This window comes from Poecilia reticulata, linkage group LG5 (assembly GCF_000633615.1).
Source record: "Poecilia reticulata strain Guanapo linkage group LG5, Guppy_female_1.0+MT, whole genome shotgun sequence".
In the NCBI taxonomy this organism is placed as follows: Eukaryota; Metazoa; Chordata; class Actinopteri; order Cyprinodontiformes; family Poeciliidae; genus Poecilia; species Poecilia reticulata.
The window spans coordinates 22,480,544-22,495,175 of record NC_024335.1 but is presented as its reverse complement, the minus strand read 5'-3'; the positions used below and the strand labels follow the sequence as shown (position 1 = coordinate 22,495,175).

Genomic DNA, 14,632 nt, shown 5'->3' with positions numbered 1-14,632 from the left:
GTAAAAAATATACCTGTCTGTAAATATCTCCTACACAAAGTGACCTAGCTTTAACTTCACCTGGTTCTCTTCTTGTATTTATAGCTTTATACAAAAATGATTTTAAGTAATGTGAAGTTTTTTTTAAACCTGATTAACTGATTGCTACGATAATCATGACCTGCAGCCTTAGACTGCATTAGTTGCTCATTGTGATTTTCTTAATGATTCTCATCTCTGAGTGAAAATAAATCATAGTTATAAAAGGAATCCCACATCTGTTTGTACGTATGATAATGATTGTTCCCTGGTGAGGAATTCGCCTCAGATCGATGATGACAGATTAATTGACTGACTGAATGTACAGTAGCATAATTCAGAGCAATAGCCGCTGCTCCTGGAAAGACAGAACAGTCCTTTGTCCCATATTATTTTACTGCTGAAAAACTTTGAAATTGCTATTTTATGAGAAAGTTTCTCATGAGAGCATCTGGACCTGCAAGATGCTGGGTTAAGAAATGAGATTAAAACGGTTTTCCTGTGAGTTCATTTAGTGGAGAAACAGCTGATAACATGTGGGAGGGAACCATGGAGGTAGAGCGAGGTAGAGCGAGGTAGAGCGAGGTAGAGCGAGGCTTCACTGACGCTACGCTTAAAAATGTCCTTTTTCTGCAGAAATATTCTAAGGTGAATCGTGTAAAAAAAAAAGTTACGACTTCTACTAAAATAAACCTGGGCATCATTGAAACATTGACATTTTTCTGTAAGGTATTAATACAGGCTGAGCTTCAATGGTTCATGTATCCAGAACGTTTTTAGTATTTTATAAGTTTTTGCATCTCCGTAAGAAGTTTGACTAAAACATAACAAATAAGAGATTTTGAATCTTTCTTTCAGCTTGAAAGGAAACAGAAATATTTCCTTTTGGCTACCAACTACATACTCAAAACTATCTCATTCTTGTCCAAGCTTTATTTCAAATACCTCTCACCAATTCAAAGCTAAATTCAGAACCTTTCTGGAAACATTCAGGCCGTTCCTCTGACTCACGATGGTGTGTTTGCTAACCATCTTCTACTGTATTCTCATCCTTGATCTGAGGCAGGTCCTCTGTTTGTCCTGGTTGCGTTCTCGTTCTTCCTAAAAACAAACAAGTTTGATCAGCCATTGTTAAGTTCCTCATAATGGAGCCATTTAGCAATAAAAGACAGGAAGGACCTCTAACGCAGCCTGCAGCAGATCCTCAGAAGGCAGCAGACAGACTCCTTCTCCCAGAAAAGCGACGAGGATGTGGAGAACGTCGGTCCAGTTTCCCACTGCCAGCATGAGAACCAGCAGGCCTCCCAGTCGCAGCACCACGGTGCGCAGCAGGGCCTCTGTGATGCTCAGCCGATGTTGTTCTTCTGTACGTTGAAAGAAAAACCCATTCAGCTTCTATGCACCACAAATCTGGAACAATGTCCAGAAAACTGCCAAACAGCCAAAACACTGAGTTCCTTTAAATCAAGACTAAAAACACAGATTTAATTAATTAAAAACTGACCAACATATTTGATGTATATAGTTTTTTTTTATCAAAGTGTAATGTTTGTTCAGTTGCTGAACAAACATTCATGACTTTGTAATTTTGTATTTTTATTATGCAAAGCACCTTGAACCGGATTGCCATACAAATAAACTTGATTGATTTATTGATTGAAAAGTGGTTCAAATGTGTTATTTTTGCTATTTTTAGTTACCCTGTGGATATTGACTTCATACGTAGCTTTTTCTAATCAGATGTTTTCTGTAAATGTTTAAAACAAACACTCAAGGCCATCAGCTAATCTTCAACCGATGTTTTCCATATTGTTATTTTTTTTTTTGACCATAAGTAAAAAAAAAAAAAAAAACTTTAAAGAAGTAAAACTTAAAACTGTACTGCCAGCCAACAGCTTTAGTTAACATCCTAACGGTTTTATATTCACCTTTTTTTTATTTAGCGAAAAAGCTCAGTATTCGTGTCATAAAACAGTACGAAACAAATCCCACTTCTTTAACTGTAGTTTGGTTTCTGTTTTAGTGTTTTGTAAGCTAATTGTTGGTCAATTTGTTAGCTTCACCAGCCCAAACAATGTCCACATTTAAAAGTTTTTCTTAAATTTTCATAACTGTTAGCCAACAGTTTTAGCTGTTAGCATTCCTTTAGCATACATTGAGCATGCATTTCATACATGAAGCTAAAGAATATTTAGCTACCGACTAGTGTTAGTAACCCATTTTCATAAGCTGTGCTGTGCTTAGGCCCATTTCTTTTAAATTTAAGGGGGTATTTTTATTGTTTACTTTTCTCCATTTCCACAGTTTCTCCATTTCCACAGTTAAGGCTTTTCATCTAAAACGGCTTGACTATAAAATATCTTTCATACTTTATTTTGACTAAAACTTCCAGTTGTTACCGTTGGACTTTCAGTGAATCCTATTTGAATATACTTAAATAATTGTACATTTAATTTTTCTCCACAAATGTTCATCAATTGAAATGAACATTTGTTCATTTCAATTGATGAAATGAATTGACAATATGTTTCCACTGGTTTGCAATAACTAATTTAGTTATTTTACTTTTTTGTACTTGTATAGGTTGTTTTCTCATTTTAATAATTGCAACTTTTCTGAGCTTTTTTCACGTTTTGCATTCTTATAGTTTCAGAGTCTGTCAATTTGGTTATGTTTTGTTTTTAATTACTTTTTTTAAGCTTTTCTTCCATTGTACAAACAGGGACGAACAAAATTTTTGATAGAGCCTTATTGGCTTTCACTCCCATCAAACCAACCAATTTAAAGCAGAAAAACCTACATGAACGTTTAAAAATACTTATCAAAAATTACTAAATGTTTATTTTGTATTTAACCAAAATGTTATTCCAAATACTAATTTTTAGAAGGAAGAAAACATGAGAATATATTAATTTCCTTGACCGGTAAGTTTCTATTATCTGTATTATTCTGCTGTGGAAATTTTATGCAGATTTTGGATGAAAACACTTTAAATAATGGCAAAACCTACCCTTTTTAGTCATCTTTATATTTAAAAACAGTACTCAGTTCTACACTATTTTGGCTAAGATTATTGAGAGACAATGTGAGGAGCAGCATGTGGCTGCAGATCGCAGATGATTTTTAAAAAAATCATCGCTTTAATCAGCTGCTCCGAGCATCTTCACCTTGGATGTAGGCCACCAACATGGTGTAGCAGAGAGTGAGTGGAGTCCAGAACTTCATCGCACCCTTCTGGGATAAGAAGTGCTCGTAAACCGTGGCGGTGGAAGCCACAGCTGCTGTAGCGAAGGCCAAGATAACCACTCTTTGCAGCGAGGCCAGCATGGTGTGTCCAGAGGTTAGGAGGTTGATGCACTTCCCACAGTAACCATCGGTCCTGTGCAGCGGGAACAGCGTGGCCACATGGCGCCACAGACCGCCGCTGTAGCTCGCAAATGTCCAGCTGAGCGCAGCGGCCAGGAGCAAGCCGAAGGAGCTGTGCAGCGCCCCCTGGTGGATGAAGGCCAGCGTGCAGGTGAGGCCGCAGCCCAGAGAGAACTGGCTCTGGATCAGGAGCAGCTCCGGACCTCTGGACCCGTGGTCCTGGATTCAGACAGAAACATGACAGGAAACGAGTCCGGATGTGAGGCAAACCAAAAACAGCATGGAAAATGCTTTAATTTTAAAAACATTGATTTCTTTGAATTTTTTAATAGGAACCACTCATTTGTTATTTTTGGTGCTTTAAAAACTTTTCTGATTAAATGTAAATGTTGATGTTTTGTTATCTTGCCAGGTCCTGTTATTATCTGGGGTTATAACAGGTTTTGTTCATTTCTGTGTTCCTTAGTTCCTTTCCCTTGATTAAATCAGACATGTTTCTGCTTTTCTTTGGTTTTTCTAGTGATTCTTGTCCATTATGTTCATTTCTTGTCTAGTTATCTCTCTGTGTCTCTCTCAGCAACTATTTTATTTAATCTTATTTATCAGGGTCACACCAATCTTGTATTTAATTTTCCTCACCTACAAGATTTGCCTCTTTGATAAATAAATGAAATTAAATCCAAACCTCCTCAAATTTATCTGTGTGTTTGTTATGCTACCAACTTTCCAGGGGGAAATGTCTAATCTCTTCTTTTCCAAAACAGTGCAATAGATTTATCTGAATGCAGTCTATATTTATGACTGCTGGGATGTAGTCACGAGATAAATAGAGCAGGATCAATTAAAATGCCTTTTGAAATAATTTTCGCTGTTATTTTTCTAGGTTCCTCTCAAAAAGCCATAATTTTATTGCATTTCCATAATCGGTGTAATAATGTTCAATTTTCCTTCATGCACTTTGTACACAAATGTAGAGAATTAGGATTAAATTTATTCAGTTTTACAGGTACAATGTGTATTCTCATAGTATATTCATACTGTAGTAATCTACTGGGTTGAGTCTGAGCTTTGGTGAAAGTTAAATTAAACTTTTAAGGGGTAATTTTCCCTCCTAGCTCCTCACTCCATGTCGTCTGAATTGTATCACAGTTTTCTAGTTTGCGCTTTTTGTGAACTCACCTGTCCGGTGGAGGTCAATGCAGAAACGGCTCTGAGGGAAAACTCCAGCACGATGAGAGAGGAAACCCTGCAGCCCACCAGAGAGAGGACGCCGGTCAGAAACCAGAACTGGACCGCCGCTCTCCATGTCCTCCTCAGAGGATTTCTGAAGGAAGACGACGTCCATCTGTCTCCGCTTTGGGTGTCAGGATCACTGAGTGCACAGGAAATTCAAAATAACTAAACGAAACTTTAAATGTTTTCCTTGTTTCTTTAATAAACTCACCTGCACGCTTGAATGAAATTGTAAACTCTCATCAGATTACAGAGGACTGAAACTCCACAGGCTCCTACAAGTCCTACAGTACAAACATCGCATGAAAAACAGGAAAAACACATCAGAGTAAAACATGTAAAGATGAAATCGTCAAAGATTCACCTTTAAAAAAACAATCAACTGGATTTGAATCGAAAGGAGTCCATTGAAAAATGTCCAGGATCCAAACGAACGGGGAAAAGATGTTCATGTTTCTCCTGATTACTCTAAAACTCAGGATTTTCCACTCATGCCGTCTGAACGCTCTGCAGCGGAACGTTTCTCTGATTGAGTTTCTCCTGCTGAGGAGCCGAGCTTCTGGCCGGTCAAAGGTCAAACATCTTGACTCCTCTAAAAAATTTCAATGGAAAAGGTTGAAAGTCCCCTGAAAAGATAAGATTGTTTTAAGTAAATAAACGCTCTTCACGAGATGTGACTGAACAATGGGTCTGAGTTTTACGTCTGATTTTATTATTTTATTAAATAATAAAATCAAGAAATGTGTATTTGTACAAATTCTTTAATATTTAAGACGTTTAAATTAAAATGTATGATTATTATGTCTAATAAAAATCTTTTAATGCTGTCAGGTAAGTTTTCCTTCAATCAGTTTCCTGATTTATTTTTAGCAGCAACTTCTCATGTATTTCCACTTAAGGGACATTTTACTGGGGATAACTATTATTCTCTGCTGTTTTATTATGTCTACCAGGTAAAAACTAATTTCATAATTCAAAATTTATCCCAGAAATAATCTTGTTTCATTGTTGATATTACCCTGAACTTTCTGAACTTTTTAGAGCATTCTCACCATTTCTTATCCAAGTTTAAAGTATTCATATCTATTTAACTAAAACAAAGCACCTCGTCACAACCACAATAACTATATTTAAATTCTTAGAGGTAAATTATTAAACTTAAGGCAGGAGGAAAGGGACACCTGATTTAGACAAAAATATATTTACCGTAATCCTCTGAGTTCAAATCAGTTTATTCAGCCGTAATAATCTTAAATAGTCTTAAACATATAGACTGAAATTAGCACATCTTTGATGTTCAGTTCATTTCGCTTCTTCTAAATGTTTTTTGTTTTTATACACAGATAATTATGCAGACATTGTACATTTTTAAATGATCCTATCCTTATCAGAATGTTATCTACATTAACTGCACAGTTGTTTTGTTATTGTTATGTTACTGTTAATTTTGATTCGATATTTTTATCTTTTTGTGTTTTGATTGCCTGACACTTTGCTCTTGTTGCACCTGAACGTTAAAGGCTATTTCTAATCTATTCTAGTTGTTTATTTTTGCCTCCTTTTGGCTCAAGTTGGACAGCGCAGTCAGTGTTAGCAGACTTTACGTATTAATTTTCAAGATTGGAGATCAAAACGCGAAGAGTAAAGAGCCAGAAAGAGACTGCTTACATCTGAAGGGAACAATAACAATGAAACTGTTTTTGTTCACAGGTGTATTCAAAAGACAAAACTCAAGATCATTTTTAGTAATATTTACAAAACAATATGTTTATTGTGATTACTTACAACAGTTACAGGTCCTGGAGTTAAAAAGCTTGAATTAAAAAAAAAATCCTCGAATGAAATTAGATTCTCTGCTTTGCAGGATCTTTTTTCTTTCAGGAATAAACAAACAATGATCAATAAGGCAAGAGGAAAACGCATAAAAATCTGAAAAATACAGGAGTGCATGTGATGAAAAACAGTTTGCGTTTTAGCCAGACTTTTTCCTTCCATTCAACCTTCTCTGTGAGCAAAGCAGCCATTCTTTGTAAAACATGATCAATGGCTTTATACTCATCATTCAACTCTTGATTAAGTGTTATATAGAGTTTGATCGTCTTCCACAACAGATGTGCAGCTAATGATAAAAGATGCTAGTTTGAAAACTTAAAGGAACAAATGATGGGCATTATGCTACCAGCTCTGTTTGATCATCAGCATTTGTGCAAATATCCTGAGCTTCTCTCCTTGCAGCTGAAGAGCCATTGACCCTTCATGAATGAATTCAGCCTTCGTTGGTTAAAAACAGTCAGAAAGTAGCAGAAATGTCAAGTGTTGGGTGAAATTTGGAGTCCCTCTCACGTCCCAGAGGCTCCAGTGCTTCAGCTCAGAGTTTCTCTCTATTTGTCTTTGACGGCTTGTTGCCTCATCAGGTCCCAGAACAGCATGCTGAGCACCGTGTGCGGGGCCAGCCGCAGGAACACGGGGCCCATGCCTTTGTACAGCCCCAGGAGGCCCTCGGCTTGGCACACTTTGAGCAGGCAGTCGGTGAACCCGAGGTACAGGCGGCCCTGCGGAGCAGATCACGACCCGGTGAGTTCCCCTTTGACCTTTCACCCTAAAAACACACAAACATCTCGGCAGAGAACGTCCAAACTCACTTTGCGAAACTCGTCGACTGGCTGGTTGTAGAGGCGCGTGCTGATCACGTCGAAGGGAGTCATGGTGATCGCCACGGCAACGCCGCTGATGGAGGCAGCGATCAGCGCCGTTAGCCAGGCGTTGGCACGAAACCACTGCAACGAGAGGAGGAAACTGGTGACAGGGCTGCAACTGATGTCTGCTTTAGTTATCGATATCGATCAATTCAATCAATCAGTTCGCTTGTTTAGATCCAATAAGGGAAATTTATTTACAACAAGTAGTGATGACGGCCAACACCTGCAAATAAACTTCAGCATGACGATTAATAAAACAGAGACAAGAAGATCCGGCTGAGATAAATGTAAAAGAATAAAATTGGATGAATAAAAACACGAGCTAAAAAATCAACAGGGATTAAATCTTTATTAAATCAATTAGTCAGATGAAAAAAATTCTCACATTCTGAAAATTTTGCATTTAAACCTTTTTATATAATATTAGAAATACATTAGAAGATGGAAAGAAACAAATAATTACTTTTTAAAAATCAAATATTAAGAGCCCACCGCACTGAACCCCATTGAAAACCTCCTGGTTTTTCAACCAAATATTGATTTCTGAACTGAGTTAAAACATTAGTGTTGTTGTTTCTAAATAAACTTGTTTTTTTTTAATTATTTGAAGTCAGAAAGCACTGCATCTTTTTCGTTATTTTGACATTTTCTAATTTTCTGCAAATAAATATTACATTTTTGCTTGTAACATCATAGGCATGCTGTCAGTTGTTCATAGAATAAAATGGAAAATTTCATTTTACTCAAACATAAACCTATAAAAAGTAAAAACAGTGAAACTGATTATCTTATGTAGTCTCTTATTTTATTTCCAGAGTTGCATTCATATGTATTTATATATTTATATATCAGTTGATTTGTAGCAAAGGATAAATCTGCAGCTAAAAAAAATATTCCAGGCCTTTCTGCTTAACGTCAATACACAGTTGATCGGATCGTTATTATTTTTGGATTAACCAATTAATAAATGGATAACAAAAGGTGATTAATAAGAGATTTCTTGAATTATTTTTTACAGAATTTGAACCAGGTGAAACCAATTGAGAAGTTCTGGATAGAAAATATTTATATACAATGTTTTTTTAATATCTTAAATGCAAAGTGTATGTAAATATTTTTTAGAATATGATTTTCTTTTTTGGCCTTTTTTCAACCTGTATATGCCAATTAACGACTAATCAAATACAAATTTAGTTGATTAATTCACTAAATCGTTTACATGTGTGGGCAGAAATGTCAGGTAATTTACTTTATGTACCTGAGAATGCGACACCCAGTCCTTGGCGGAGGTGAAGGTCGCCAGCTGAGCTGCTGACCCCACCATGACCCGAGGAACTGCCCCGTTTACCCCCCTCCACAGCCCAGTCAAACCGTCTCTTCTGTAGATGGTAACAAAGGCATCAGACACACCCTAAGGAAAAAGAAAAGATGATCGTATTTAAATCAATCTCTACACTTACAGAGATTTGGTCTTTATTTCGTTCTAATTTAAGCGTTGAAACAATTTTCTTTAGTTTTAACTTCACTGAAAATCACAGAATGATTTAGAGAAACCAGAGAGGCGATTTAAATAAAAACAGACTAATAATGATTTTAAGGTATTTGAGTTTTACGCTAAATTACAAGTACATGAAAATTAATTTGGATGTCATGAAAAAGTTCAATATTTTTGGTCACTTATTTCAGAAACTACAGATTCATTATACATAGAATAAAGTATTAAATTCAACAATAACACTACACTGTAAAAAAAGAACAAAAAAACAACAAAATTAAAAAACGTCTCTAATTTACGTTGAAATACCGGCCGCTGTGATTGCCAGAATTTTACACATTTGATCATATTTATACTGTAAAATCCATATTTACACAAAATTCTGGCACTTTTTTTTTTACAGTGTTGTCAGTAATCTTTGGCCTTCAGTTTGGCCAAAAATTTGCATCTTTAAGTTTCGGCTCCTTTGCTATTGAATGGACAGAAGAAAAAAAAACCATTTGTTTAAACTCCTGGACATAAATTATACTTATTGTTAGATTTTCTGGTTATTCTGAATTTTGGATGTGACATTTTCTGTCTTTTAAAAGAATAATTATATTAATATTAATATTAACTTCTGAATAAATTGTTGGCACTTCTTCCTTAGATTTTTTTTTATATATTGTTTATTTCCTTTACATTAAAATGAAATCATTTTAATCCATACATGCATATATTTCAGTTTAAGTTCAGTTTATTATTCAAATTAGTTTAAAATTAGTTCTGATAGGTTCAAAACTTGCACCTCTATCAAAACCTAACAATGTTTTTTATGACACACATTTATAAACACAATGCTCTGATATTTTTCTTACCAGATGGTTATGTTGGTGACCAACAGCGATTGCATCCACAGACTGAGCTTGCAGGTGAGTCTTTACCTGTGGAGAAAAATGCAGTGCAAAGTCTTAAACTCCTTTATTTCTCTGATGATCACTGAAGTGCAGACAGAATAAAGGCCTGTATGTTACACAACACACACCTTTACAGGAACCAAACAAACACATCTGACAGAGACAAATGAGCCGCAGGCCACAAAACAATAAAATAGTCACTAAAATACAGACTGCAAAACTCCTCACTTTGTTTGTTTACAGTAGGACCCAGATGGGGCCGCGGCTTGCATGTGTTTTGTGGCAGAAGAAGAAGAAGAAGAGATGTACAATTTAGTGAGCTGGACACAAACAGTATCATCTTTCCATGACGGTGCAAAAATGTTTGGTGGCTCAGAACGCATGAAGTAGAAGCTGAAGCAGAGAAAATATTCATAAAACAAACAGAGCAGATGAAAGAGGAAAGGTTGGGTTATATTAAATTCTCCCTTGCAGTAAATGTAATTTAAGACGCATCAAACAAATACATTCAGACAGAGCTGCTCTGCTGGGACGGAAATAGAACAAAGACATCTGAGGAGACCTGAGCGGACAACTCTTGGTTTGGTTTCCTCGGTCAAAAGGAGAGACCAACACCAATACAAGTCGTGTTCAATCTTTATTTTTTGCTAAAATATGCAGCTGAACAGTCGCTGTGTATTGCGTCAAGCCTGTTAAAAACAAAAGTAGCAACAAGCCGGTTCATGCAGAGTCATTCCTCAACCGCACAACCAGTTTTCAAAGAATGATTTCTAGCGTCACAAAACCTTTAGCTGGATTTCTACTGATTCTGCAGCAGCTAACCCAACATATAAAAACAAGCAACACAACGCCGGAGAAGATCATATAAGCCAACAGGATCAGATTTCAGCTCCTGGGTTTTATTTTCAGTGTCACAGCTGAAGATAAAAAAGTAAGAAAATGTAATTATTTGTTATTATAATTAGATTCAAAAGTAGCAGGTTTCTACACGCCAAGGTGTCCAAATGTGACGTCCTGCTTTGACATTACAATGGTCACAAACAGAAATGTGGTTTTCTACAGTAAGTTTGTATTTTTCCTGGTTTGAAATGGACCAAAACATGATGTCATACTTTGGTCTCCGTAACTGAGGAAATATCTGCAATAAAATATCTAGTGAACCGAACCGGGCCCTGTCTATAGTCGCAGTGATAATTAAAAACATTTAAAGCAACTAAAAGTTTAGAAAATAAAGCTCTGCACATGTTTTTACCATGAATGTCCATATTTATGGAGGCTGTAAGTATTAAAGTCTTTCTTAGTTCTCTGCCTTTTCAGCTGCGTCTGCAATGTTAGTTGTTCATTAACTAATTTGGTTTTCTTTACCACACACATATATAAATGTGTTGATTCTGTCTGCTTTACACATGAGTTTTAACTTCCTATTACACATGAGAAACATAAAAAGAGCAAGAAGAAACTTGCAACTACCCAACAAATAATCCATCAAATTGATATCTATTGTATTGATTAAATACAAGAAATCATTTGAAAATGAATCAACATTTTTATAAGTGCCTATGATTTCTCAAACACATAGCAAATATTATTATTTTTATTATTATTATTATCTGAATGTATGATGTTAAAGAGTAAAAATAATTTAATTAAATTTGCTGGTCCAAATTTATTGAAGTATTTAAAATTTTAGCTAAATTACGTATAAATAATAAAAAGTCATATTTAAAGTCCTACATGAGCACAAATATATCAAAATTTCCTGCAAATATTTCTAAATTAGTATCACTAAATCAGTGATCTTGATTGCAAAAAATTCCCAAAAACGATCCCAAAATCCTGGATGTTCAATGTTATTTAATTTTAATCAGTACTTAATGAATGCAGAAAAATCTATTAATTCATATTTCAGTGGTTTGTTAATCGGATTTATAAATTCATTCTGACACAACCAGCATTTAGGACATTCATGAACTTGATGTGGCCCAAAGTGACAGCCCTCTCTTTTTATTAGGATGACCAAATAAAAAATTAAAGGTTATAAAACAAAACCAGAACAATCCACTTGTTTTACATTTTCTCTCACGTTGGCTGATTTTCTTTTAATGTTTTAACCCTGCAGAACCTCACTGTGTCGACCCATAAAAGGCTGCAGAGAAGCACAGCAGTTTGAATCGTTCTACAGGATGAATTTCAGTGTCTTAGAAAAAGTGTCTTTAGTCAGAGGCTTCTTCAAATTTGCTGTAATACAGACTGCTACAGGAGATCCTTCCTGCTCATCACCATCTACAACAAATCTTTGAAGAATTTTGAATTAATATGAGTGACAACAACATTTAATTTCCCTTTAGGATCAACAAAGTGTTTTTGAACCTGGATCTACTAACCAGATAGGCAGGAGAGGCGATGAGGGCCCCCAGGGCCCCGGCCCCGGCCCCTGACAGCAGGCTGCCTCCATGAAATGCGGTGATGCCCAGAGAGTCACAGCAGGAGTAAGAGCCCAACCTCACTCCGTTCATCATGGCCTGGTAGATGAGCCCCGCCGAGAGCCCTTTCTGGAGGCCCCGGAGCCCATCTGTGCGGCCCACCACCCAGAGGGCCTGCAGGACCCCCCTATAGTGGATCTGGTAGGACCCCCGAGCGCGGAGCTCCCCTTGAAGCTGCAGACGCGTCTTCACGACCTCCAGCGGATTGGTGAACACGCAGGCCGCACAGCAGGCCAGGGCACCCAGTGCAAAGTCCAGAGGGGGCCAGACGGCCGGAGGGGGCCCCAAAACGCTGCGGGGGACGGCAGGAGAAGCCATCCTGTGGGAGAACGCTGACTCTTTGGGGGAGATTTCCAGCAGCTGGGCGCCGGTCATCCCTGAGTGGTTCATACGGTTTGTCAGTGCAGCGGAAGAGGAGGGAACTGTGCAGTTTATCAGCTGCAGGGATGAATTATTGTCTGCTTTGCATGTTTGTGCCAGTTACAGAACGATACTGCGCCACTCTGCTGGCCTCTCTGTCGTCACTCTCCTTCTTCACTTCTTCGTCTGGGAGTGCACATGTAGGAGCCGCCACCTCCAATCGCAGGCATTCATTATTAAGTGAACACTTCTCACATCTGAGTTTTGGCTGGTTCACAAAAAGCCCAAGGTCGAAGCTTCACTTTTTCCAAAAACATCGAGGATGACGGAAAATCCTCCTGAAATGACAAAAGTTCACACTGAAAAAACACAAAATTCAGAGCATTTGTGGCCTAATTTGTGGTAAACTGTGGTAACAAGACCAAACTGACTTGCAAGTAACTTTTCACCAAGATATATGAACTTGTTTCACTAGAAAACTATTAGTTTCACTGGAAAATTATTTAACTTTAATATGGGGAAAATGTCTTGCTGTAAGTGAAAATATCTGCCTGTGGAACTAGTAATTATTTATCTATATTAAGGAGATATTTACTGTACATCAAACAAGCTTCTACATCTTGATGAAAAGTTTCTAGCAGTATATAGTGTCCTCTTCCAAGTGCACCAAAATATTTAAACTAGAACGCTTGGTAAGATTTCTGCTCAGATCAAAGCACTTTCCTCTGTTTGACTTTCTAAACAGTTGCTTAACTCTATGCTCAAACATCTACAACAACAGTAAAACTGACCGGAAGTAGATTTACCTGCAGAAAGGAGATAAAAACACACTGGTCCACTTATCTCCTGTGTGCGCTGACTTTCCTCTGAGCCCCACAGACTTCAGCCTGCAGCTCCATTCTTCCTTGTCTCATTGTAAACATGTATCCTCAGCACATTCATTGTTACAGTCTCCTCCCTCTGCCCCACTCCGCAGCCAATGCCGGCCCGGCCCGGCACAGCCTGCCACGTCACCGCTGGGCCAGGCCTGCACCAATCAGAGGCCGGAGCGGCGCTCGGCCCCAGCGCTGCTCCTATCAGAGCTCTCTGGGTAAAAGGTTAGCCTGTGGGTGAGGAGAAAGCAGGGCAGAGTCGGTCAGTGTCAATACCAGGAGAAACCCGCACTCAACAGTGGGATCTGGATAATCCCACCAGCAAAACAAACAAACACTCGTTTTATTTAACTGCGTTTCACGTACTTCTTTCTATTCCAATCTAGTTATTTGTGGATTTCTTTTTACGTGTGATTCCTTTAGCTAATTTTGAAACATGTTTTCCAAACTTGAAAGCATTTGTGATGAAACTTGATCTGAATGCTTGAAGTAAACTTCAAGCATTCAGATGACTCATCTTTTTCCATACTTCCTGTAGGATGTAAAGCAGCCGCTAGATGTCGCTACTTCCCTCAGCGACCAGAGACGTCCAGACTTTTCGTCACTAAAACGGTCAAGTTGAAAACAATTGGGCCTCAGCCAGACTTTAGAAATGGCTTTCAGGGGCACAAGCCCAGGGCGTCAATTTTTTGAGGGACCCCACCATTTTATTGTTCTAGTTTTGAATAGTTTTTTCTTTTTTGCAAACATTGTACTTTATGTTTTAGGTCCACCCATATAATGTGAGTTGTAGTAATACTGTGGAATTTGGGAGTTTTAAAAAATAAAAGCAATACTCAAGTATTAAAAACTGTTCTTGAAAATTATGAAGTTATTGTATTTGTTGGTTTTTTCTTCAAGTTGAAGCATGGGGGCTGAACCAGACTTTAGAAAGGGCTGACAGGAGAAGGAGCCAGATTTTGGGGGGGGATTGAAAATGTGGGTACAGACTTTTTGTTTATTCAAAAATTTTATTATTTCTTTTTAATGAGTGCATGTTCCACAAACATTGTACTTTATATAACCATCATAGGCCCATATAAGGTGAACTTAAATAATATTTCATGGAGCTACTGGCCAAAGGATGTATTAAACTTGCCATCAGTTGGTATAATAACTCAGTTATGTTTAGGTTTACCTATTAATGTACTAGAAAAATAATTTCTCTTTA

General features: G+C 37.4%; 2 protein-coding genes across 2 annotated transcripts; both read right to left on the bottom strand.

Annotated features, from left to right (window-relative positions):
* Positions 1-933: 933 nt before the first annotated feature.
* Positions 934-5,208, bottom strand: LOC103465200 (transmembrane protein 82-like). The gene is made up of 6 exons (XM_008409825.2): positions 4,982-5,208; positions 4,829-4,901; positions 4,564-4,756; positions 3,186-3,603; positions 1,198-1,382; positions 934-1,119 (listed from the first exon to the last, which is right to left on the bottom strand). The coding sequence occupies exons 1-6, from the start codon at positions 5,067-5,069 to the stop codon at positions 1,054-1,056; spliced, it is 1,023 nt and encodes a 340-aa protein (XP_008408047.1). The 5' UTR covers positions 5,070-5,208; the 3' UTR covers positions 934-1,053.
* A 1,145-nt stretch (positions 5,209-6,353) lies between these two features.
* slc25a34 (solute carrier family 25 member 34) lies at positions 6,354-13,559 on the bottom strand. The gene is made up of 6 exons (XM_008409762.2): positions 13,357-13,559; positions 12,092-12,888; positions 9,669-9,734; positions 8,575-8,727; positions 7,260-7,394; positions 6,354-7,169 (listed from the first exon to the last, which is right to left on the bottom strand). Exons 2-6 carry the CDS (start codon positions 12,578-12,580, stop codon positions 6,999-7,001), a joined length of 1,014 nt encoding a protein of 337 aa, XP_008407984.1. The 5' UTR covers positions 12,581-12,888; positions 13,357-13,559; the 3' UTR covers positions 6,354-6,998.
* Between the last annotated feature and the right edge of the window lie 1,073 nt (positions 13,560-14,632).